The 27,710-nt window shown below is 32.4% G+C and overlaps 1 protein-coding gene across 10 annotated transcripts in view; it reads left to right on the top strand.

The window, feature by feature from the left end:
* Positions 1 to 27,710, top strand: part of PHF14 (PHD finger protein 14) — a 199,592-nt gene that overhangs the window by 109,643 nt on the left and 62,239 nt on the right. For 3 of the 10 annotated variants that reach the window (XM_060020449.1, XM_060020446.1, XM_060020452.1), the window contains 2 exons: positions 18,464 to 18,493; positions 19,252 to 19,369. The exons of 1 other annotated variant lie outside the window; for it this stretch is intronic. In XM_060020449.1, the coding sequence (XP_059876432.1) occupies positions 18,464 to 18,493; positions 19,252 to 19,369 (148 nt within the window). 6 more of the 10 variants (XR_009520605.1, XR_009520606.1, XR_009520607.1 and 3 more) reach the window with 6 other exon arrangements.

The raw sequence follows: 27,710 nt of genomic DNA, 5'->3' as shown, positions 1-27,710 counted from the left end.
ATCGCATGTGGAAATACGGTCAAGGTTTTTTTCGCTTAACTTATGTGCAGCCCAAACATCAAAGTGATGAACATAACCAAGCTGGTACAGATGACTTTCAATGCTTGATTTGGAAATTTTGAGTATGTCGGCTATCTCCTGCATGGTATAACGTTGATTGTTCTCAGTTAATGTCTCAATTTGATCACTGTCAACTTCAACTGATCTACCCGACCATGGAGCATCGTCCAGCGAGAAATCTCCAGCATGAAACTTCACAAACTACTTTTGACACATTCAGTCAGTCACAGCACATTCTCCCTACAATGCACAAATCTTGTTCTGTGTTTCAGTTGCATTTTTACCTTTCTTGAAATAATAAAGCATAATATGCTTAAAATGTTGGGGTTTTTTCCTTCCATCTTCAACGTTAAAATGGCTACACAAAAATTCACCAATTTTGATAAGTCTTTTTTTTAAATGCACGCTGATATGACAGCGGTCACATACACTCTAACAAAATTGTTTCGAATGAAATTAAAAACAACTAAGTGCTACTAGAGCCATCTTATGGAAAAAAACAAATGAAACTTTTGGCCCACCCAATAGATCGGGATAGTAGTTTTTGTCATACTTTGTTTTATTATAGTTTGTGTAGTAATTCAGTTCATTTTTTTCTTCATGGCTGTATTGTTCTATGAGTTAAGATATATTTAAAGTCTTAAATGAGTTTTATTACCCTTAACATTTCTCTTGTGTTTCTAAGGATAGTACCTACTTCATTGAAATCTGAATTATCTTTAATCTGAAAATATGTATGTTTACCATTAATTTTTGCTAATTTTAACTGCTTGGGCAATGCAGAGTCAGTTAAGTTAGATCTGACTAAGTCATAATCTAATTTTAGTCAGAGTAGAGGAAATAAAACTGTACTTTGTTTTATAATTTTAATGGTCTGGATCTCCTTTCCATTTTAATCTGAAAGAAAATTATTAACAGGTTGAGAATTTCTAATTTGGCTTCTGGGGTAATTCCACAGCAATAAAAGACACTGTGATTCTTTCTTTATCTTTTTTTTTTTTATTTGTTTGCTTTGTTTTTTGATGTGCAACTTGAACCTTCATTCCTGACAGCACCTATTTCCATTCTTCTCATGCTCCTTATTTCATCACCTTTTCTCTTCCTTCTTCATATTTAACAAATGACCTCGTCTCCTGCTTCACATAGGAAACAGAAGCCATCAGACAGAAATGCCTAAACTTTCTGACATGGAACCTGTAACTTACATATAACCTTATTGATATCCATAGGCATCTCTCTTCCACCACCCTTCCCTCTCTTTTCATAACAGTACAGTAGAAGAGGTGTTCCCTGTCACTTTTATCCAACAAGTACTCTTAACTCCAACCTACCAAACTATGTGGATTTTCTGACATACTCTTCTTAAAAATTCCTCTGTACTTTCCTTCTGCATCAAATTTTACCCCACATATTCTCTCCCTGATAAATTCCTACTTACCTTTTAACACTTGCTTTAATCCTCTGTTAATCTTTTTTGTTTTGTTTTGTTAATCCTTTCCTCAACCTGCTCTCTCCTACTCATCAAGCAAGATAGTCTGTCTACCTGATATGCTTCATTGGCAGTTTATATAGGCCTCTATGCTAATAATACTTACCACTCTGTATTGAATCTCTCCTATTCAGAGTCTTACACTTTTGTTCACTTGACCCCTCCATCAGACTGTGAATTTAATGAAGAGTTATACTTATATCTCAAGTGCTGGGATAAAATTTGGCATACTATAATCTTTCCGTACTTCTTTGGATGGTTAGTTTGTAAAAGATCACTTGGTTAGTGTGAATTAGGTTTAGGACCCAGACCTCTTGACTTCAGCATTCATTATCATGCTGTTTCTACAGGTTCTGTGTTATTAAGTCCTTACAATAATCCTACTCTTTTTAAAGAGACTCTTATAGTGCACAATTGTGTCCTTACATGCCCTATTAACAGTATTATTAGTTTTAATGAAATGTTTATACTTTTTAACACTTTTAGTCTAGTATCTGGACTGTTCATCATTTTAGTTGTCATTTTAGTTTTAGAGAATATAGCTCCTTCTGGATTAACTGCACAAGTCTTTTCATTGTTTAAATACTGGAAATAACTTTTGCAGTGTCATGTCACTGTATGTCATTGGGTTTCCACATTTCCCTTTTGTGACAGTAGCTACTTTTATTCTGTGACATTTAGTCTGGTCACTTGAGTGGAAGTGGTACAAAAAAACTTAATTCTTCATGCATTGTTTGACCTTTAATCTTCACAGTCACATCTTTTTAAATTCTGCACCCATTATAGTAGTAGTAGTATATCCCATGTATAAAATTGCTCACTTTATAAATTTCCTACTTCTTGTTCTGATGTTGTTTGGCGGTCTTAAATCCCTGAAAATAATTTTTGGTAACGATGTGTGGTTTATTGATATCAGCCAGACATGTTATCTGTGGGCAAACTTTTCAGTCTCATTAAGCCTCTTTTTATACTGGTAAATAAGAATAACTCTTCTTTTATATATAAATATATATAAACACACATATGTATACATAAAATATACATAACATTGCTCCCTTTATACTTCACTTCTTAACGTGTAGTACTCGAAGATACGAATTAGATTTGGGGGAATTTCCTGGCAGTCCAGTGGTTAGGACTCGGTGCTTTCACTGCTGTGGCCAGAGTTCAATCCATGGTTGGGGAACTAAGATCCCTCAAGCCGTGCAGTGCGGCCAAAAAAAAAAAAAAAAGAAGTTAGATTTGGAATTAGATTGTTTTCATCTTGTTTTTTTAACTTTATCAACTACAATTTTGATTTATACTGACTTTATTAGTTAATAGAACTAGAGTTAGAAACTAGAACACAGTAAGTGAAATAATTACCAGAATCTTCTGAAAATTGCCAGAATTTTCAAAAGATTCATTTACTGTTAAATAGGATTTTTTTTTTTCATTTCAAAGATAATACATGAAGGGCCCTAAGTGTGATTTAGCCAGTTTTGATACATTGAACTACATAAAAGTAACTCTTTAAGTATGTTCTCTCCAAATAATAGCAAATGGAGGAGGACTTCTGCTTTGAGTGAAATTGTTAGGCACTCCCTGTAGCGCTCAGTAAATTAGATGGACACAGACAGCTGCACAAGGAAGATAGGCCTAGGAAAGACTAAATAAGTGGGGTTCAGTCACATCCAAGTGAAATTATATCAGTCAATGACTTTCTTTTTAAGTGATTGGAATCTTCCAGACCCATTTCTTTTGTCCGTTTACTCATTGGTGTCAATTATTAAAGAATTGAAAAATTGCCTGATTATATCAAGAACCTTGTTGTGACATGACCTGTAAATGTAGATCTTTTTAAAAGGAAAGTTGAGTTTCATGTAGTGAGAGCCTTGAGCACTCTGACCAAAAATTTATTTGACTGTGCTTTTGACGCTTTCATTTGTAAAGAAAGTATAGAATCTATTTTCTCCCTATTTTTTTAAAAATAAGATTCCTATGTTTATTCTCATCAAATTTATTTTCTAAACTATTCAATATTTATTAAGGATATTAAAATGCATTTATTTATTCATACATCAAACTGTTATATGGAAGGTATATAAGAGACATCAGAATTTAGAGGATGATGGGAATATTCCTAAAAGGATGAGGGAGAAATCTTATGTAAACCAAGGAGAAATTTGAGTTGCATGTTGAAGTATGTATGAGCAGGTTTCAGAAGATTGAGATGGGAGGTACCAAATCCTTCAAGAGAATGAATATGAATAAAGAAATAGCGTGGGATCCTTGGAGTCATTTGTAATGTAGGTTAAAGGTAGATTGGGGCCTGGATTCAGTCTAAAGATTTTAAGAGTCATAATGGGGATTTATTGAAGGTAAGAGATAATAGGGAGAATAGTCCTTTAGGAGATTGATATTGTGGTGCCCTGTGTGATGAAGGAATGGGCAGCTGGAGATAGACCAATTTGGGGGCCTAGAACTTAGACTGATGGAAAAATAAATGGAAAGGATTCAGTAGATTCAGGAGACGTAAGTTCACAGTAGAAGTTACAGCAGATAATTAACGAAAATGAGGAGGCAAGGAAGAAAGGGGAGTGTTAAACCAAACTATCCGACTTTAAGGTAACTAATTTGAAAGAATGGTGATACCAATAACAGAAAGATTAGTGGCTATATTTATTTTTTGGAGACAAATACAATAGGTGAATGACATCATAGGGAATTGTGAGGTTTCTTTTTAGGAGCTATTGAAGTAGAAATTTTCAGAATGCACTTAAAGTTATGTGATTATAAATACAGAGAGGAATCCAAACCCTGGAAATAGATCTAGTAACTGTTACAGATCTGTTCTGTACAACTCAAGTATCCAATCCTAATTTTCCTACCTTTACTTTAAGTAAATGACTGTGTCTCTGTGTCTCTGAAGGTCTGGTAAGGAATCATGTTCCATAAGAACAGAGGAACTGAAAGAATTGGGTAGATGTCCTTGGTTTAGTTGGACCACAGGCTGAGTCCAGAGAAATTGAATTATCTCATAGGAGATCCTCAAGATGAGATTGTTTAATATTCTGTGGGGTTTTTTTTAAAGCTTTGTTTTGGTGACCACAGTATTTATGTATACAAATAATATTTGTCTGTGCTTAGTTGAATGTCAACTGGAATATTTGTAATTTGTCTCCTACCTCCCTTTATTTTTTTTAGCTTTTGTTTCTATGCCTCTTTCTTTGTGATTTCTTCACAGCAGCTGAATTTAGTCTACTTTAAGGCTCTTAATCTTTAGGGTACATTGAAATCACCAGAAAGGCTTATTAAACCACAGAATTTCTGCTTTGGACGCTCTGGAGTGGTGCCCAAGAATTTGTATTTGTAATAAATTCTCAGCTGTTGCTCATTCTGATGATTCGGGGACCATACTCTGAGAACCACTGCTTTGTTCCAGAAGCCCTTTAGCTGAAGCTTTAAGATAGTGGTTCTCAGCTTGGCTAGAGATGCAAGTTACCCATAGGAAGAATTACAAACAACATGATCATAAAATTATTCTTGGAGATTCTGAATCAGTAGGTTCTAAATCTGTGGAGTAGAGTTTGGCAGAGGCAGAGTTAAGGCTGGCTTAATCCTCATCTGAAAGTCTCCCTTTCTTTCACATTCTCAAGTTCATTGTTTATCCCCATTGCATGTAACTCAGCAACTTTTTCAATATCATCACACTGAATAAGAATCAGTGAAATGTGAACACTCCCAAATCTTGGCATATTTGTCTCTTCCTCTATTTCTGTCTTTCTGGCATTCTTTGCCTTCATTTTTCTCTACCCCTGATCTATCAAAGGCACCATGATGTGAAAATGAAGACTTTAACATTTAAATTTAAATTTAAAGGGAGATGTGGTGGGGGGAAGGGGGGGAGTGTATGTGCTCAATTTTTCTGTAAATCTAAAACTTCTAAAAAATAAAGTCCATTAATTAAAATTTAAAGGCAGGTAAGTGAAATTTTCATGTATATTTAAAAATTTTTGTTATAAAAATATACTTACAAAAAATCAAAAATATAAAAAAAGTTTGAATTACTATGATCTTATAGCATCTTAGTATATTTACTTTTATTCATATAATTTTAATAATTGTGTTCAAAAAGTTTAAAATATATACCTGCTGTGCATTATTTGAAAACTAAAAATATCAGAGTAATTGGGGAACCATTTTCCATCATAACGTTTCTTGATCTCCATTTCTTTTTTTCCCATTTTTTCGGCTTACTTAAGACCTTTCTCAGTGTCTACACTGTTCTCTGTGATGTTATTCTGTACACCTTAGCTGCTTCAGTGTTTCCTCTTGCCTTCTTTCTATGTTTCTCACTTCTGATTAGGCCTCCTTGGATCCCACTCTCTTTGCCTTGGCTGTCCACATTTTTTATTGCTAGAGTATAACTGCTTTCTGTAGCTCTAATGTATCTTGATTCCTCCAACCTTCTGGGTTCTTCTCTTGCCTGATTAAATGGCCTAAACCCAAACTCCAGTCATTGAAGAAATTCTACCAGAATCCTCCCTAACTTTCAGAGCAGGCCATGCATTCTCCTGCTTCTTCATTTTCTGTTGAGCCCAGCTGTTCTTTATTCTCCAAATACAATTATTCCAAGGCTGTCTTGAACATTTACTGAACCATTCAGGGTAAAAGAGTCTAAAATTTAAAATTAAATGCTTTTTACCACTGTTCTTAGGAGTTACTTGGCCATCCCTAACACTAAGAGTGTTCCCGTTATGCCCTAGACCTGGCTTTATAAAAAGCAGTGATCAATGATTTTAGTTAATGTCTTTAGAACTAAATTGATGCTGTATTGTACATCATGAAGAGATTAGATTCTAAAGAGGAAATTAGAAAATAAACTGGGTCTTGTGAAGGAAACAACTTAGAAGTTACATTTTAAGAATGCTTTTCTATTAGTAAAAATTGGAAAAGAGATGTTTAATATTCAAAATATTTATATTTGGATAATGAAAGTAGACAAGCTGCCACTGAATCTGTCTTATTAAGGTGGTATTCTGATAAAATTTGGATTGAAAAGAAAATGTTTATTCAGTATATTTTTTTCCTTTATAATTAAGTTGATTTGATGATTTGTTAGACATGTGGAATAGCTAACCTGCTTCACACATTTAATATTCAATGTATGACATTCTTTGATTTTCATATCTATATTAAAACATTAAACCTTTAAGTAACTTAGTGTGATTTATAAATATTTTTATGTTACATTATCAGTGTTTGAATTTTTAAATTTTCTTTTTCTCTTTAAAATAAATGCATTATAGACAAGTAAATTGTATTTAAAGAAAACAGAAGCCTGAACATGGTAACCATTAATTACATAGTGAAGTGTGGTATTTCTGGAGTATGCAGTTTTAGAGTAGTAAACATCATAATTTCTAGCATATATAGCAATGAAATATTTCTCGTTTCACTCATTTATTTTTCTGTAAAATTTATTTTTTGTAATTACAAACTCATTTTCTATTGCAATGTGGTAATATTGTTAACTTACACAAAAGGGATTATCTATTGTTAAGAAAGACTGGGACTCCACCCATAGTTCTGCTACTGGCTAGATGAATGACCTTGAATTAAGTTACCGTGATAGTCATTTTTTCATCTATAAAGTGAAGGCATCAACCTCAATTTTTCCCCAGGTTTTGTAACTTTTGTAACTCAAAGCAATTTCAAAACAAGTATTAATACAATACAGTTCTGAAAAGGATCTCACTATTCTTTGACACTTGAATCATCTGCTCAGTATCACTACTAAAGCCACAGGGAAAAAGCTACTGCCAGGGATAGAAGTGTATAAGTAACCCATTCCCTCTTGAGGCAGCTCTGACCACTGGCAATTTCTTTCTCCAAGTGAGCTAACATATCTCTTCTTAATAATTTCAATCCTTGGAATCATATAAAACAAGCATAATCCAGCTTCTAGTATTAGAAACCAACTATATTGTTTTCTGGTTTTTCTTTCTTTTTTATTTTGAAACATCCTGTTAAATCTGTTCCTCCTATAACAAGGTTTTGATCTGTGTTGGTTTTTTATAGTTTCAGACATATAAAATAGACATATTAATGGAATTAGAATTTGTAGATAAGATTGGATATAAATTTTGGAGTTGATGATGAATTTTGATATCTAGGTAATAATGTATAAGAATCTCATATTTTTAACATTTTAATTGAACCCCATAGACATGTTAAAAGTCTGTATGAACTGGAATTTAAAATAATGCTAGTGTTAGATGCTTACTATATCCCAGGCTCTATTCTCTGCTTTCTAAGTGTATTATCTCATTCAGTTTTTAACAACAGTCCTCTGAGGTATGACCATCTCCATTTTGGAGATTAGGTAACTGAGGTACAGAGGCACTAAGCATCATGAAATAGAAATTATTCCAATTATATATTGAAATTCTGTTCTATAAATTGTTATATATTAGAATACAGTTTTTTCCTTCCATTAAATACTACTAGTGTTTGATAAATTTACTGTTGTTCATATTAGTTGCTGAGATTTATAGAGTGCTTATTAAGGGCCAATGTGCTAATGCTTTGTATAGTTGATCTCATGTAGTCCTCAAGGAAACTCCATTACACAGATATTGATTTTATCCCTATCTTATGGGTGAGGAAATTGAGAAGTATTCCTTGTTCAAGATCATACAGCTAGGAAGTGGTAGAGTTAGAGTTTTGAGTCTAGGCAGTCTTGACTGTGTTGCTAATGCTCTAATCATTAGGCATACCGCTCACCAAACTGTGCTCCTTTAGCATATTTGACTTCATTGGGGCAAAAGTAGGTGCTTTTTCTTGGTAGGCATCCAACTATACAGGATAACAGACCATTGGTGCTTGCATCAGGGAAGCCCTTTGAAAATAGTTAATTCCCTTTTTTCTACATTAATTTGTAAGTAAGCTTATTAGAAGCATATGGAATAAATAGAAAGCCAAGACTTGAACTCTGATATAAGAGACCACATAGTAGTCTTTTGTCCTAAGACGGTAGCAGCCAAGACAAGTCATGTTGCTTACTCTGAATATTAAGTGAAATTTTAGGATGGAAGAATACTAGTTAGAGCTTTTCAGTTTTTTTCAAAGTTAAATTTAGATTTAATTAGAATTTAAAGCAGATTTCTGTGACATCTAATGTATCTATTGGGTTGGCCAAAAAGTTCATTCAGTTAGTGAATCGTTCAATAAAATTCTTGGTGAAAATGAAAAATGTCTTTTACTTTTACTTAAAACCAAACGAATTTTTTGGCCAACCCAATATATATTTAAATTCCTATCAGTGTTAACTACAAATGAATCTTTGGGTTGTCTGCTACTCTCTATCGTTTGTGCATGTAATTAAAACTTAAATGTACTTCTGTGGTAAATGATGTGGTTGCTTCCTCTTTCATTTTGCTTATCTAGTAGTGCTTAACCTGCAGGCAAAGCGCTTCTCAGAATATCAGATTTAGAATGTGCTTACATTTCATCACTTGGAGCCTGAAGCACTGAGAAAAGTTAGCACATGTGACTATTTAGCAAGGGAATTCAGCTCTTCCTATCTATTTCCTTGTTACTCAACGAGGGAATTCTGTTCTTTCTGTTTACTTCTCATATGCTGATAAGTACATGTCTCTGAAAACTATGTTTCACGTTATATTCTTTTTTTCTTGTACAATTTTATTTTTCCTTTCTTTGGAATTTATTCATTTTGGCATGGTAGCTCGTCGATGGCATAGTAGTGCTTTATTTATCTGTGATTGTGCCACTTTTCACTTTCTTTTTCTCAGTAGAACTTAGAAGCATTAAACACATCTCTCTAATACTTAAATATTGAAATGAACTTTTTCTATACTGTGTGACTAGTTGGTAATTTAATCTCATCTGCACAGATGTAAATATCTGAAGGAAATGATAAAATTTTGTTTTCCACAATCAAAAAGAAAGTTACTTCTCATCACCAGGCATCTAAAATTTCTCCTCTGAAAATGCGTCGGTAGGGAAATAAATATAAGAAAAACTAAAGAAAGTTTTGAAAAATAAATGCAAGTGAATGACTTGAAAATTTGGCCAAAATTAGTGTTGTATAATCAATGACCAGGTCTTTACAGTGAGGTGTATTCTCTGTTACTTTTGTTGCACAAATCTACTAAAATAGCTAGCTAGGGATATACTTTTCATAATTGTAAGCAAACGTTTCCAATATAGTCTTTAAAAAAAGGAAGGCAAGTATAGGCCCAGGGAATAAGAATCATCTGAATATTTCCTCCCTGAGACTCTGTACTTGAGTAGAACCACTCCTGTAATGTACTGATTAGGTGTGCTTGTTCTCAGTATATTGCATGCTTTCTCAAGCATTGTTAACTTGCCATATTTGATGAAAAAATAGCAAACTGCTATTATTTAAAGCATCTATTAACCAAATTACATGTTTGCTTATATAAATACAAACCCCTCATCATTTTTATATTTTCTTTTTTGTTCTACTAAGATAGATTTATTGTGACAACTAAAAGTAATAATAATACAAGAGGCAACTCAGTGTTTCAAATGATGAAATAGTTCCAATTCAACTAGTAAGAACCTTTACAAGATCATGGCATTTAGGTTTAGGGCATCTGTCTCTTTGGACCAGATCATATGTTATTTGAATCTACTATGGTATTGTTAGTGTGTTTCATAAGACATAGTGCAGAGCTGCTGTGATCTTTAAATGTTAATGTTCTTTTCTTATCACTTTACTGTGTAGATACCCTTCATGAGACCCAACTCTGCCACAGCTCATCCTCGGAGGCAATCCTGGAAACCTCTTTTATAAGTGTGATTTTAAAAATGTGGATAACACTCTCAATAGAGTATATAAAGTAAAGGAGAACAGCTATCTTGTCTTTCCCATAAGCTTATCACTGCAAAAAGTTGCCTTTGCTTGTCAGGTTTGGATAGAATGTAATTGATTGGTTTGTTACTTGGACTGACAAGGCAGTTAATTTGCCTGTGTGGATTTTTTTCTCCTTTTTTTCTTTTGCACTAATCAGAAACATTTGATATGTGCATTGTTGAAAAATACTAGATGATGTCTTGTCAGAATTGTCCTATTAAGTAATGTCTTCCCCTCTTGCTTCTTTGGCAAATGATAGACAGTATTTGGACTTACTTAAGAGTTACTGAAGCCTGTGGGACTTACATGCAATGTGCTACTTGTTGTTGAACAAATCTAGTAACAAACAAGAAAGATAATGCATTCCATGAGTCTGCTATTCTGTTTCATCCAACTTAATACATATATTCATATATGAAATACTGCATTGGGAAACAACTGTAGACTATATTAAATGTTACTTCTATTTATCATATTCAGCAAAAGTGAAAGACTTGTGAAAGCGTATGCCATTCTAGTTTTGACTCATTAGTTCTAGTGTGAAAGCACTAATATTAGTAGCATGCAGTTTTTGCAACTTCAGATTTTAAGCTTGTAAATAAGAATATATCTGTGTTGATCTCTAGATATTTTTTAGTAATAACCAAATATATTCACTCTTTATTGATTCAATACAAACTTTCTCTGTTCAGTATAATTTTATTTTTCTCAACCTTAAGTATGAGGTTACAAAATAAGGAGAGAGACACAAAGCTTTTGACTATACAGCCTGCCAACTGAAAGATCTTCATCAACATTTGTATCTTTCCAAAGGTTTACAGAATTAAAATTTGGTCTTCAAGCTTTAATGAACAAGTCTTAAATCAACGACAGAAATATGTTGAATATTTCATCACTTCATCTTGAACTGATTTAGAAGAGACTGTTTGCTGAAATTGAAATACATATATACATGTAAATTGTCAACATGTCTCTTGGAATTTCCTGATTTATAAATGTGGTTTGGGACATCTTTTCAGGTATAGTGGCATTGAAAATAGTTCAAACATTAGGAATAGAGTAGGAAATGTTATAGATAATTAAAAGCAAGTGTAAATATAAAGTTGCTGTATGCTAGTAATCTTTAGTTATACTAAGGAACCATATTATTGGATATTTAATAAAAGCAGTATGTATATAAAATATGTATAAACTGAGATTATTAACTTATTGAAAGACCTAACATTGGAGGAAAAATATTAATAACCTGTAGCAAAACCAGTAGGCTTTTTTTTTTTAGAAAAAGAATTCATTATTTATCACTGCATAAGCTTAAGAAAAAGTTGGTAGTTATTACTATTGCTGAACTGCAGCTGATTTTAAGAAAAATGTCAGATTGCCATTTCCTTAAAAAAGAATATGCTAGTGCATTTGGACCTGACTCTCCTTTGATATATGGTAAGATATTACTAGTGGTCATTTTATTTTAGATTTTTTTGAAAAATCATTAAACCTTGTGGTTTTGGTGACACTATTAATCAAAGTCCTTTCCACCTGGTTCTATTTAGAATACCATATTATCATCATTCTCCATCTTACTGTTCGGTGGTGGATATGTGGTTCCATATTTGGTGCTAGCCCTAAGAATCTTTGTCACACATCACGAATATAAACCACATAATATTCATAAGATCATTGGTCCTGCAAATGTGTATTTGGAGTAGAACTTTTGAAGAGAGTAGAATGAAACACTTTCTCCTAATCATCTCCTAGACACTCTCATATTTCCATGGTACAAAATTAACCCTTTTCTGTAATTGGTCCAGTTGTTATTCAAAGGAGATATTAATGTGTATATCAAGAGAATATACACTAAATAGTTCATATTTTACATACATGTATAAGAGAAAGCAGTCCAACAGGTAAATGATGGTTATTTGTCGCATGATAGGGAAAGAAAAAAACACTGAAATATCAAGAAGTAAAATAAATAACTCTGAACTACAAGAAGAATGACATGGCAGTATATATAGCAGTGCTTCTCAAACTTTATAGTACATCAGAATCAAGGATTTGTTTAAAAGCAGATCGCTCACCTACTCCCCTCCTCATTTTCCTCCTCATTTTCCTCCCTCTTACTTCTCCCTGCAGTTTCTGATTAAGTGGGTCTGGGATGAGGCCTGAAAATCTGCATTTCTAAAAGTTCCCAAGTGATGCTGAAGCTGGCCAGGGACATCCTTTGAGAACCATTTGTGTATAATATTTTGAAAAGAATCATGGTATTGTGGTTGACATTGATTGATTGAATGTGGCTTTAATCTTGTTAAAAGGGCCCTTAAATTTTCAAAAATACTTGTTTCTAGGTAAAAGGGATTATAGTAGTTTATAGCACATAGAGTATAACTTCTTTATTATACATAAGTTTAGTTAAGCAGGTGTTTATTTTATACCTATTTTGGACACAGCACCATTTTAGGTACAGAAATTAATCAAGGAACATAGCCTTTGTCCATAATTCACTAATTCCTTTGTTAGGAAAAGATTTGAAATTAGGATTATGTTTAACATGAAAACAAATTTAGCCTTAACCTTTATCCATTTTGTTTGTAAATGAAATTTATTTATCATTTATATATCATTGTTATTCGTGTTTCTTGAGTGTTTATCTGATTTTACAATTATAATGTTAAAAATAGATCACTGACCAATAAATAATAAGAATATTCACACTCATTATCCTATTTCCCTGTTTTTACATCCTATTACTTACTAGATCACTCTTTTTAAACTCTTAATGTTTTTTATTTGACAAAACTTACCACTGTTTTACTTGATTCTCAGTATGGGAATATTTTATTAATATTTCACCAAAATCTATTCAAGGAATTCAGAAGGAGTCTCTAGCAGAATGGAATACTAACATTACTAATTTTTCTTTAAACTTTCTGAAATCATTTTGACAATTAAAACTTGTTTAAGAGACTCAGCTTTAGAGTTGCATGGCATATGAAGGCAGAAATTTTTTCCTACCCAGTCAACACTTTATCAATTTACATAATACTAAGGATTGCAATTAAAAATATTTCTGAGATAGACATGCTTTGCAAATACTTTTTTTTTTTTAAATAAACATATAGACCTCTTTCTCCCAGTACACAGTCTTAAGACTTTCTGCAGGCCTGCTGTAAGATTCACTGCTGTTCAGGTACATAGGATATAATGAAACTGGATGTTCATGCTGGGCTTTGTGAATAAAATGAGACTGACCTCCAGCCATTATCTCATTTATCTGATTTACATTGTAAAATCAAGATCTACACTATTGATTAGAGAATAATTAGTTAATTATGAGCAGGGAAATACAAAGTTATGTGGGGCTTGAGCACAGCGGGTTGTACTGCTGAAAAATTTCCAAGGGCATGAGCAGATGGAGATCAGTTTATTAAAGAACAGAGCAGATGTGTTTCAGGTATGAAAATGTCTAATCATTCTCTCATGCTGTGAAGAGGTACTTGACCTTATTGTGTATTTTTATATGAATTCTTTTATTTCATGTTTTAGTTTTGCCTTTCACTTTTAATCTTGTAACTTGACTACTGCAGATGTAGCTAACTGAATTGATCCCATTATTTAAGTGATCATTAAACATGAATTTGGATTTCAATAATTATCCAAATATTTTTTCCAGTTAATATACTTTACAGAATATTTTTGTCTTTCCTACCACTCATTCATTCATTATTGCATGTGATGAGAGTCTATAGTGACATTAATGAAAATATGTTCAAGACCTCCACATTAGCCTTTATTTGTGAAATATCATATAAAAGACATTTTCTAATTATTTTGAAAATGCTCATATAGGTGATTTGCACTAAAAGTGTTGTAAAAAGGAATAAAGTTTGCCTTTATTGATATTAAATGTTATTCTAATATTTGTAGAATGCAGAATTTTTTGCAAGCTTGTATTTTAAAAGTGATTTAACTCATGGGCCACAAACCTGCATTTTCTCCATCTGTTAAAAGGAATAATTGAATTGGCTACTGTTCAATGAAAGAGTCTGTCACTACTGGTTAATACATTTGTGTAGGTGTTTCAGTTGCTAGTAAGATTTTATGTAAGTAATATTAAGACCAATTCTTTTGGTCATTCTTCTATAGAATTTTTGCGTAGAAATGATGAAAAAGTAAGAAAATCCAACCCATCTATTCTCTTGATATTTAGTTGTGAGTTTTTTGTTTTTTTTAATTAAATGGATGTAACAGTATATATTTTCAAGGTTGGTTCTTTATTTTACTGTATATAGACTTGGAAGGGACCTAAACCAAATGTTCATTGCCATAAAAAATATCTGTGATTATGGATCAACCTGGTCATAAAACATGTACATTACTTTTCAAGTCCATGTTACGGATTTCTCTTCTTCATGAAATTTAGCTAATCATCTGGCTATAAATTATATATATAGGAGGTACACCTTTTTTTTGGTTAGTTTTGAAAACTAGTTATTTAGTGTACTCTTCTAGTGAAATTATCAATTGGAAATTAAGGGAATTTAAGAAACCCTTTGGAACACTGGCCTGTCTCTTAGGTGTAGACAGAAATAAATAAGTTGTTTCTTTTTACTTGTGTGTATATTCTCAGTAATCAGATAAACACATGACTGATTGCTCCCATGGATCATAGGACATAGGAACATAAATCATTTTCTTCCTCTTTTATGTCTAGGGTGCTATACTTAACCATATCTAAGTAAGTATTTTAAATACATATAGAACTATGTTTATTTGGTCACTGCATTTTGTTAAATGAATGTGTAAAAGACCATATACATATAGCTGCTTTATTATTGACATCTGTATCCATTATGAGTCTGATGCCTAGGAAGTTGTATTTAGTAAAAATCTAATTAAACAATGAGGTTTCCTTTTCTTATAAATGGGATTTATCTTATCTCACTTACAATTGTAATTTTAGAATGTCCCATAATATGTTAATGTGTACAGTTTTATTAGATGTTTAGAGGATATTCTTTAAGCATCCAGTTTGCATTTTATTAAAAAACATAGTGTATCTTTATAGGTTAGTTTTATATTTTTTAATTTAAGACATTGTCTTCCTATTTAATATATGTGCTATTGGTATAATAGTCCGTTTTTATTACATAGACATTTGTGTTATTTAATAAAGTATATTGTGTTATATCACAGCTTTTGTGGGTCAGTGACTGCTTTTGCACAAGATTTATTATTTTGATACATTAAATATGTACTATATTATGTGTTGTAATTACGTATTTCCAAGTATGTGTGAGAAGTAGATGTAGAGGTCATAAATAATAATTTGATCAATAACTACTTCAACTCTATTTCAGCTTTTAGGTAGCAGAATGATTGCAGATCCTTACGAGCTTCTGATTTTTGAGTTTTTAAAATGACCTATATTTGTAACTTAGCCATAATTTGTTGGCTGACAAAATTTGCTAAAGTTTACAAAATGGTGTGTGTGTGCATGAAATAAATAATTTACTATTTTTACCATCTAAATTGTTCTTTGATTTCTAGGGTTCTTAATGGCATTCCTTACGTTTGTCTATGGTGAATTAATTCTTCCAAATTCTGCTGGAGTTCCCTTGTATCACTCAGGATATTTTTGTTACCAGCACACGAAGCTATAGATTTATTCAATTAAATATTTTAGTGTAGAAACAACTATATTTTTTCCATATGGAAATAATTTTAGTCGTTTTTAGAAAAGGCTCATATTTATATGTTTGTTTATTAACAGAGTTATTGATTTCAAGATTGGGTTATTTCTTTTTCTTTTTCATTTTCTTTTTTCCTCTCCTGGATTTTGGCAGTTACTAAGTGTATTAACTACTCCTTTCTGCTGCTTAGTCTTGGAATTACAGTTTTTATTTACTGCTGAGTGAGCTATAACTTGAGAGAACTTCCATATCACCCCTGATTCTATCAAGCAGATTCTTCCTTTCCTCTGGAACCCATCACTACTACATGAGTTCCATGTGTAGACTAAGTCATTCTAAAAAGTATAACTAATGAAGGAATCAGTAAGGATTAGGTCACTTCCAAATGGCATATACTTCAACATTATCTTCTAACAAATCTAGCATATAAAGTCTTTCTTTTCCCTTTTGCATTTATTATTGAGCTGAAAGATAACTTGAGTTTACAGTTAATTGAAATCAGCTACAAATTTGAACTATATCAGTGTAGCAAACTTGTTTTTAATTTATTAGCTTGAAATATATATATGTACATATACATAATACGTACACACACACACACACACACCAGCAAGAACCATCTTAGTACATGAAGGTAAAAGGTAATGAATTATTATTCACCTTTATATTCATCATAGTGTTTGACTCTAGTTGTACACTAGAAACCATAATTTGCAAGTTATTATGGCACAGACTTATAAAGTAAATATGTAGTAATTAGGTTGTAATTTGATATGAACTAGGAAAGCATTAATACTATAACTCTTCACTTATCAAAAGCCCAGGTTATTGGCAATCTGAACTTGCTTAAAAACCCTAAGTTAAGCAAAAAAGACTATAGTTAACCCACATTGAGTCCATGTACTTAGTAGTCCTCATTTTCATGTTTTTATAAACTGTCAATTTGCATAGTCTTATGTCCAGTGATCTGGTTTCTGAATCCACAGTGAATTATTGTCGGAGAAATGCTGCTTAGACAGATGACACTGACAATACCAGAAAGTAGTGACTGATATTTTTTAAGCAAGTGAGGAGGACCTATAAAAGTTGAATACAAGAATTCAAACAGAACAGCAGACTGATGATATTCATGTCCAAACACAAAAGGCTGTCACATTGTTAGACATGTAGCAGCATCTATTACTCATACTTGTGACCCTGGAATGATAAAGATAGAGTAAATTATATTTAATGGATTTTCTTGATGAAGCAAAGAATGTGATTCTCTTTAAATTTCCCATTAAAAATGACTGAAATACTATTTTCCATGCTTGAAGGACTACGCCCTCAGCTAACTAGAAATCTCAACCTTCTCATAACTCATAAATGCTTATACGCTGAAGGGTCCTCTAACTATGTGTTTAATGTAATTGGAATTTTAACTATTGAAGGGTAAATAAGTTGAATTGAGAAGAACAAAATTTTGTGGGCTTGCCATTTAGTTTTATGTAATGTTTTATGTTAGCTATATATTATCTATTATTTTTCTTAATACTAGAACAACAGGTATTTAAACAGTTTAAGTGCTTTTAAATATATTTTTGGGTGGTTTATTTATAATATTGGCACAGTAAATAAAGTACTGTTTGTTATTACTATTTGATTTGATTTTTTTGTATAGCTAGAATTATTATAGTAAACATTTTTATTCAAGTCCATCTCTTGAGTCTAAGTGAAGGTTTTTGGAAAAGTACATAAGTTTATTTGGTTTATGAGAAGGAAGTTGTAGGGGAAGGATTGCCTAAACGTAAGATATATAATTGTGTTTTAAACTTCTGTATACCTGAATAACTTAGCTAAGTTGCTAAACTTTCTGAAACTTTTGATTTCTGAAATGGGTCTTTGGGAGATTGGGTTTTATAGAATGACATGAAATTTTTACTATAAATGTAGATTTATAGTTCCCTTTATTGTGAAAATAAATTGCTTTTCTTTGCATGTTGTTTATCACAATAACTCCTTCTCCTTTTTTTCTAATAAAAGTTATTTAAGAGTAATTTTGTACTTTAAGTAATATATGTCCTATAAAATATCCTCCTTGCTTTCTTAGTTATGGATTCCTCAACTTTTTAGGTTTAAATCAGTAAGAGTATATATAAAGAGAATGTGACAGATTGGTTTGGAGAAAGTATTATTTTTTTTAACTTACAAAAAAATAGCACAAAGAATAAGAGGAATATAACCCTTTCTATAAAATGTATACATCTTTGTTATTTGTTGTTAAATTTTGGTCTTGTTATTCCAACTGATGCAAAATTCTTTTTAAAAAACACTGAAATAATACAGATCTTTCTTCATTGTCAGCAGGATGAGATTGTCTGAAACGAAGAATAGGTATGATAGTTTTCTTAGATTTTGTACATCATAGGTGGCAAAGACACTGTCAAAACATTTGTTAATAAGCTTTAAAATGTACTAAGAGGTACTTTGAAAAACCAATTGCACTGAAAGTGACAGGTAAATTTTTGAGAAAATTTATATTTTAGAAAATAAACTTCTTAGAATGGTTTTTATTTGCTGTAGATTATGTTAGCATGCTATACACATTAGAAATTTTATTTACAATCTACCTTAACTTAGAGAAAGAGAGTGATGAGGTATATCAATTGTATAGAATTAAGCTTAGTGTAGCCTAGTAGAATTAATTAGATTTAAAAGTTTTTTAAAATAATCACAATATGTTAGATTGAATTCATAATCTTGAATTATATGTATCTTATATTAGTTTTAAAACCATCTAATGGGCAAGTGATTATTATTGAAGTTCAAAATTGAAAATGTTAATGTTTGTTAGTTTTGAACACATAGGGTTATACACATAAATTTATTCCTATGCTGTTAACATTTCTACTATCAAAATGTTCTGAATGATATTTGTTTTGTTTATTTTATTGTTTTGGTATTTTGTTTTTCCTAAAGCATTTATTTCAGGTTTAGATTGTCTTTTCATAAACATTAATTTAATAATCTTGTCAGCTAAGGATAGAATTAACAGTGTTACAGTTGAAATATACAGTAGTTTGCTGTTTTTCTCTGAAAAAAAGTGTTTTTTAATATTATTTAAATATAGTATAAATCTGTTTACCCTGCAGGTGTGATGAATGTAGACTGTGCTACCATTTTGGTTGTTTGGATCCTCCTTTGAAAAAGTCTCCTAAACAAACAGGCTATGGATGGATATGTCAGGAGTGTGATTCTTCATCTTCTAAGGTAAGGGGAGAAACTTATAAGAAAAAGTGTTGTTTCCCTTTATTTTGATAGCTTTTCTGTATCTCACCAATGGCTTCCTAACTTTAAGGAGAATTGGAATATGAAGGACCAACAATTTACTCTATGCACTTTAAGAATATATTGCCTTGATGATTTTATTGCCCTTAAATTAAGGAGTAAAGAGCTCTACTGACTTATATAAATTTTCTCTATGAAATATTTTAGCTGTTTCGTGTATTCTCTATATTACTGTAGCATGTTAAATAGTTCTCTAGTAGCCAGTCACCCTCTGCTAATTTACCACCCCTAGGGAATAACCAATAAAATCCAATTTAGGGGCTTCCCTGGTGGCGCAGTGGTTGGGAGTCCGCCTGCCGATGCAGGGGACAGGGGTTCGTGCCCCGGTCCGGGAGGATCCCACATGCCGTGGAGCGGCTGGGCCTGTGAGCCATGGCCGCTGAGCCTGCGCGTCCCGAGCCTGTGCTCTGCAACGGGAGAGGCCACAACAGTGAGAGGCCCGCGTATGGCAAAAAAAAAAAAAAAAAAAATCCAATTTAATTTTACAGATGACTCATCTTAAGATATAGTAGGTATATTGTGAATGTTCTATAAGGTTTGCTCTTTGAGAAAACTAGTTTTTATATCATAAAATTTTTTTCTGGTAATTATTTTAGATAAGTAGAAAGGATGAAATATCTAATAAGGTTGTTTCGTAGTTTATCTCCAATAATAAACTATTGAAATCTTTTGAATATCAATCTTATAACCTTAAATTGTGACGATTGACATTTTAAGATTATTATATGCTTTTTTAAAGTGTGTGAGTAAATAGCTGGACCCCTGATGCTTTGACTTATTTGACAGAAATATTAAATATATTCGAACTAAGACAATATGGTCACCTGTGGGTTAATCAAATTATTCTTCTTTAAATAGACAACAGAAGTTAACTGTCTGTTGTAATGTGGACCTCAAGCCATCTCTCCTAAATGCCACTTAAGTGCATTTGTTTTTCCTAGAGTGAATTAAAATTGATACTGAATTCCTGTCTGATCATGGAATCAAAAATACTCTTTTTATCAGTTAAAACGATTTATTCCAGCTTACCACAGAAGCCATCTGTAAAGTTTATTTATTAAAAACTGCAGAAAAGCATTTGGCTATAGGAAAAAAAAAAGCTATTTAAAGGGTTTTTTAAATAACCAAATTTATTAAAAATTTTACAAATCTGTATAATGATTATTAATATAGAATCTTATGCATTTTATTTAATAATCAAGCATTTTTGCTCAAGGTTTTAAACTATACAATATCAAGAATTATTTAAGAGGGAGATTTAAGAGGGAGATTTAAGAGGGAGCGTATTTAATATCAAAAACTTTTATTACATAATTAAAAAATGTTTTCCAGAAATTGTATTTAAATGAGAAAAAAATAATGGTGTACTATAGATTTTAAATAGTTGTCTTATGGGACTCTTTATGGTATAATATAATTTTTCTAAGTGTGTTTTTTGTTTGGAGTTTTCTTCTACCCTCAGAAAGCAATTAGGAAAGCAATTTTTGAAAAAAAGATTTATTGCATTTATAAATAAGCCTTTTTGTGTACATTCTTTTGAAAAGGTTTTATACTACTGTAAATATGGAGCATTGTATTAACTGCAGAGTGCCTTTGTTAAGTTATATAGTAATTTTGTTAATGAACATTGAAAATGCAAGAGGACATTTCACATATGTTGGGAATATACAAAATGAATATTTTGTAAGTGCAGTAGGTGCATGCCAGTAGCCATTGAGATGTTCTTGTATTTTGCTTTTCCCTGTCTACCAGAGAATAAGATCTTTGGACTCAGAATGGAAATCCATTAGGAAGGCACATTGTTAGAAAAGTTGCATTGTACTCTGACTTGTGATTGAATGAATCCCAGATATAAACAGCCAAGACTTTTAAAATATCCAAATATGGTATCTAACTGACAAATGTCACAGCAGTTTATTGTAAGGATTACAGCAGTGAAATGGATTTGTATTTTTATCATATCAAGATGAATATTACATACTTCTTTTTCTAATGAAAAATTAAGCTTAATATAATAGTTAAGCTGAAAGTTAAGGAAAATTAATTCATTCCCTTGAATACTTGTGTTACATCAACTCTGTTTTGCTCACTTTGAAAACTTTATTCCTGACAAGTAAATTTCTGTTTACATTTTCTCTTGTAAGGTGTTTGCTAGTATTGGGTCCCAAGAAGAAAACATTGATAGATAATGTCATGCTTTATAATTCAGTAAATTGCTGCAGAAGCTTTTAAATTCAGAAAGCAGTATATTATTCATACCTGAGTCAAGAAAATTAGTATCATTTGGGGGCCTAAAAGAAATCCACAATAAAAGTTAATATATTTTGCTTGTCCTTCATTCTGCTCTATTTGCTTTGGTGGAATGGTATTTTTTAGGTAATACTAAGTATATATGCCATGTTCATTTATTTTAATAGTATGAAAAGCTAAGGTAGAAGTAGTTATTTCCAGGAGAAAGGAATCAGTTGCCAATAAACTTAGGTGGGGAAAAGTGAATATAAAATTGTTATAGCCATAAAATATATATCCAACCTTCTTTCTTTATGGTAGTCAGGATTAAGTCCAAGAAGTCTTAACTTTTATTATAAAAGTTTGACTCCCAAGTAATAAATTATTTATTTTGCTTAGAATTTTAGATTATATATGGTATGGGTGTGTAGTTGAAAATGTACTTGAAAATGCATTGCACTTTAAATATTATTTAACTGTTGACATTGTCTCCAAATTTTGCATACCAGGGGAAACTCTAAAATATTGCCATGTATACTCTGAGCAGCATAATGTATTGATATATGACTTTGTCTTTCAAGTAATGGGTTTTTTTGCTGTGACCTTTATGAGAGCAAAAATCTTCTGTCGCTAATCCTGCCTATTGCTTTTAATTATAGAAAGTATAGAAATTCCACAAAAGTCTAACAAGATTCATCATATCTCAATCCATATTAAGCTTTAGCTCATGAAAGATAAAATATACTATATTAAATTAATAATATACAATTAATGATAATAAATTAATGATATTTCATAACAGTTTAGCTAACAGTAGAATGATATTTTAATTGAGATATAATTGACTTATTATGTTTCAGATATACAACATAATGATTCAATATTTGTATATAGAATGACTTTTATTCTACCCAGACCCACAAAGTATGGCATGATAAGACTTTCTCTGCATTATCAATCCTTCATAAACCTAGGTAGTCACTTTAGGTTTCATGAAAAATGACCAGCTACATGGATTCAGATATATACATTACATGTAACACACACAGAGACACAAATCTACACACATACAAACACATGCACAAAATATACTTTCTCCCATAGGCTATGCTTCAAAGATACTTCACTAAGGTAGCAGCTATCCAAGACAGTGTGCTATGTTTTTATTCAGTGGGGCTAGTTCATTGCTACTGATCACCATGCATTAGGTTTTTTTCTCTTGCTCTTTACTGTGTTGTGAAAATACTGTTACAAATGAATGCTATATGCCTGGAAAAGCAATGTATTTTATTCTTTCTCCTCCACCTCACCCATCTTTTATATTTTCTTTCATCTTTACTTTCATCCATTCTCCTAAGCCAAATACCTGGAATCATCTTCAAGTCTTCTTCATCCTGTCCCAAATAGAAAATCACTTGCTGAGTCCTGTAAAAGTGTTCTTGCTTAAATATTTCTCCGGTTTACTCTTTGCTCCTTTTCTCCACTGTTAACTGCCTTGATTCGGTGCCTCACCTTTTCCTCATTCTACCAGTTCCTCCTATTTTAGAGGCTATCTAAATAAGTCTACCAGACTCTTCACTAGGTTCCTTCAAAATGAAGTGTTTGTACCTCAGGAGATAGACAAATGACTAATTAAATTAATTCTATATAGCATCCCATTTTAATTTCTGTGTCTGAGTGTGTTTTCTAATGTAACAGGTTACTGCTGTAGAATAGGTATATAACTTCACACATATATACTTATTAAGGTATGTATTTAAAATGTTTTAGTATTGGGGTACATAAACAACAGTGTTTGGAGATCATAGTCCCACACTGCTACTAGAGTAATCTTCCTGAAAGTCTTTTTGACACACCACTGCTTTACATTTGTCAGTGTTTTCTCATCCTCCTACATATCCAGAATATAACTGACAAAATCAGGAAATTAACATTGATACACTATTACCGTCTAATCCTCAGACCTCATTCAAGGTTTGCTATTTGTCCCAGTAACGTCCTTAATAGCAAAATGATCCAATACAGAATCATTCATTGCATTTAATTTTTATGTTTCTTCAGTCTTTAATCTGGAAAGTCCCTTAGTCTTTCCTTGACTGTCATTTCATTGCCACTTTTGAAGATTACAGGGCACTTATTTTGTAGAATGTCTTTTACTTTGCATTTTTATGATCTTCTCTTGTGGTTAGATTTATTTTATGCATCTCTGATAAAAATACCACAGATGTGATGCAGTATGCATTCTATCAGGTGACACATGATTTCAATATGAACCATAAATGGTGATGTTAACTTTAATCACTTGACTGAAGAGTTCTCTGCAAGTCTTCTCCATTCTCTTCCCCTTTCTAATTAATAAGTAATTTGTAGGGAAGAACCTTGAGACTGTGTAAATATCCTATTCCTTATCAGACTTTCATTTTCTGTTTTCAGTGGTTTATATTGGTTATTATCATTATTTATTTTGATGTTTGAATTGTCTCAAATTTGGCTAATGAGAGCCACTTCAGGCTGGCTTCTGTGTTCTTTTCATATGGATCCCAGAAATATTTGAGTGCTTCCTTACTAAAGGTGTTCTAGGCTCAACTTGGTCTTTCCCTTCCCCTACTCCTGGAACCAGTGATTTCTCCAAGGAGCTCTGCTTCCCTTTTAGTGGAAAATGGTATTTAGAAACTAAGATCATGGTACTAGATGTGCTCATTGTTACTGGGATGTTGCTTCTCTTAGGTCTTCTCAGTAGACATAGCCAAGGACTAGATGTATGTATGTACATTCATAGACATACACATTTACTTTTCTTTGTCTTCATAGATATTGGAAACCATTCTGGTTTTTTCCCTTTTCATATTTATAACTCCCTCACTGAAAACTGGCTCCCATTATCCTTGATATATATTAGAAGATTAATCCCCTGACGTAAAACTAATCTCCTATCACCCTCCATTCCCCTGCTGCATGGACACCTTCTTTGCTTGCCATAACCTGAAGGCTTTTAGATTGAATTGTTCAGGAAGGAGGGGAGAGAGAGGGATTGAAGACAGACATTTTTATTTTTTACAAGCTTCTAAAATTATTTTAATGAGCAGTTAGGAATAAGAACCATTGTTTTATGTATTTTAAAAATTGTTCAGTTATTAAAAAGTTTTTAAGCTAAAAATGAATGTTTTGCAATTTTAAAACAAATATGCACAAGGCATATAACCCAAGGCAAATTTCAACAAACTGATACTTTAAAATTATGTTGTATACTTAAATATAAGATATAGACTTAATATTATTTTGTTTTAAATTTTTATTTTATTTTGGAGTAGAGTTGATAAACAATGTTGTGTTAGTTTCAGGTGTAGGGTAAAGTAATTTAGTTATTCATATACATGTATTTATTCTTTTAAAAATTCTTTGCCCATTTAGGTTATTAGAGTATTGAGCAGAGTTCCCTGTGCTATACAGTAGGTCCTTGTTGGTTGCCTATTTTAAATACAGCAGTGTGTACATGTCAATCCCAAAGTCCCTAACTATACCTTCCCCCAGCCCTTCCCCCCGGTAACCATAAGTCCATTCTCTGAGTCTGTTTCTATTTTGTAAATAAGTTTGTATCATTTTTTTTTAGATTTTGCATATAAGTGATATCATATGATATTTGTCTTTCTCTGTCTGACTTACTTCACTTAATACGATAATCTCCAGGTCCATCCATGTTGCTGCAAATGGCATTATTTCATTCTTTTTAATGGCTTAGTAATATTCCATTGTGTATATGCACCACATCTTCTTTATCCATTCCTCTGTCAATGGACATTTAGGTTGCTTCCATTTCTTGGCTATCATAAATAGTGCAGCAATGAACATTGGGGTGCGTATATCTTTTTGAATTATAGTTTTGTCTGGATATATGCCCAGGAGTGAGATTTCTGGATCATATGGTAATTCTATTTTTAGTTTTCTGAGGAACCTCCGTACTGTTTTCCATAGAGGTTGTACCAATTTACATTCCCACCAACAGTGTAGGAGGGTTCCCTTTTCTCCACACCTACTCCAGCATTCGTTATTTGTAGACTTTTTTAAAATAAATGTATGTATTTATTTGTTTTTGGCTGCATTGGGTCTTCGTTTCTGTATGTGGGCTTTCTCTAGCTGTGGCAGGTGGGGGCTACTCTTCGTTGCAGTGAGCAGGCTTCTCATTGCAGTGGCTTCTCTTGTTGCGGAGCATGGGCTGTAGGCGTGCGGGCTTAAGTAGTTGTGGCTCATGGGCTCTAGAGTGCAGCCTCAGTAGTTGTGGCACATGGGCTTAGTTGCTCCGTGGCATGTGAGATCTTCCCAGACCAAGGCTTGAACCCGTGTCCCTTGCATTGACAGGTGATTCTTAACCACTTTGCCACCAGGGAAGTCCCTGTTATTTGTAGACTTTTTAATGATGGCCATACTGACTGGTGTGTGGTGGTACCTCATTGTACTTTTGATATGCATTTCTCTAATAATTAGTGATGTTGAGCATCTTTTCATGTGCCTAGTGGCCATGTGTATGTTTTCTTGGAGAACTGTCTATTTACATATTCTGCCTGTTATTTCCATTGGGTTGTTGTTTTTTTGATATTCAACTGCATGAACTATTTGTAAATTTTGGAGATTAATCCCTTGTCAGTCTCATTGTTTGCAAATATTTTCTCCCATTCTGTGGGTTTTGTTATTTTGTTTATGGTTTCCTTTGATGTGCAAAAGATTTGAGTTTGATTAGGTTCTATTTGTTTATTTTCATTTTTATTTCCCTTACTCTAGGAGAGACAGATCAAAAAAGATATTGCTGCGATTTATGTCAAAGAGTGTCTGCCTACATTATCCTCTAAGAGTTTTGTAGCATCTGGTCTTACATTTAGGTCTTTAATGCATTTGGAGTTTATTTTTGTGTATGGTATTAAAGAATATTATAATTTCATTTGTTTACATGTATCTCTTCAGTTTTCCCAGCACCACTTACTGAAAAGGCTGTTTTTTCTCCATTGTATAGTCTTGCCTTTGTCTTAGATTAACTGACCATAGGTGCATGGGTTTACTTCTGGGCTTTCTATGCTGTTCCATTGATCTATATTTCTGCTTTTGTGCCAGTACTATACTGTTTTGATGACTGTAGCTTTGTAGTATAGTCTGCAGTCAGGTAGCCAGATTCCACTAGCTCCATTTTTCTTTCTGAAGATTGCCTTGTCTCTTTGGGGTCTTTTGTGTTTCCATACAAATTGTAAAAAATTTTTTGTTCTAGTTCTGTGAAAAATGCCATTGGTAATTTGATAGGGATTGCACTGAATCTGTAGATTGCCTTGGGTAGTATAGCCATTTTGGCAGTAATGATTCTTCCAATCCAAGAACACAGTATATCTTTCCATCTGTTTGTGTCATCTTTGATTTCTTTCATCAGTGTCTTATAGTTTTCAGAGTACAGAACTTTTGCTTCCTTTTGTAGGTTTCTTCCTAGGTATTTTATTCTTTTTGATGTGACTGTAAATGGCATTGTTTCTTTAATTTCTTTCTGATCTTTTGTTGTTAGTGTATAGAAATGCAACAGATTTCTGTGTGTTAATTTTGTATCCTGCAACTGTACCAAATTCATTGATGAGCTCTAGTAGTTTTCTGGTAGCATCTTTATGATTTTCTATGTATAGTGTCATGTCATCTGCAAACAGTGACAGTTTTACTTCTTCTTTTCCAATTTGGATTCCCTTTATTTCTTTTTCTTCTCTGATTGCCATAGCTAGGACTTCCAAAACTATGTTGAATAAAAGTGGCAAGAGTGGAAATCCTTGTCTTGTTCCTGATCTTAGAGAAAATGCTTTCAGCTTTTCACGGTTGAGTATGATGTTAGCTGTAGTTTGTCATATATGGCCTTTATTACGTTGAGGTATGTTTCCTCTATGCCCACTTCCTGGAGAGTTTTTATCCTAAATCAGTGTTGAATTTTGTCAGATTTTTCTGCATTTATTGAGATGGTCATGTGGTTTTTATTCTTAAATTTGTTGATGTGGTATATCACACTGATTGATTT

Source organism: Delphinus delphis, chromosome 9, assembly GCF_949987515.2.
Source record: "Delphinus delphis chromosome 9, mDelDel1.2, whole genome shotgun sequence".
In the NCBI taxonomy this organism is placed as follows: domain Eukaryota; kingdom Metazoa; phylum Chordata; class Mammalia; order Artiodactyla; family Delphinidae; genus Delphinus; species Delphinus delphis.
The sequence above is the reverse complement of the archived record's forward strand: the minus strand, read 5'-3'. Positions and strand labels throughout refer to the sequence as shown.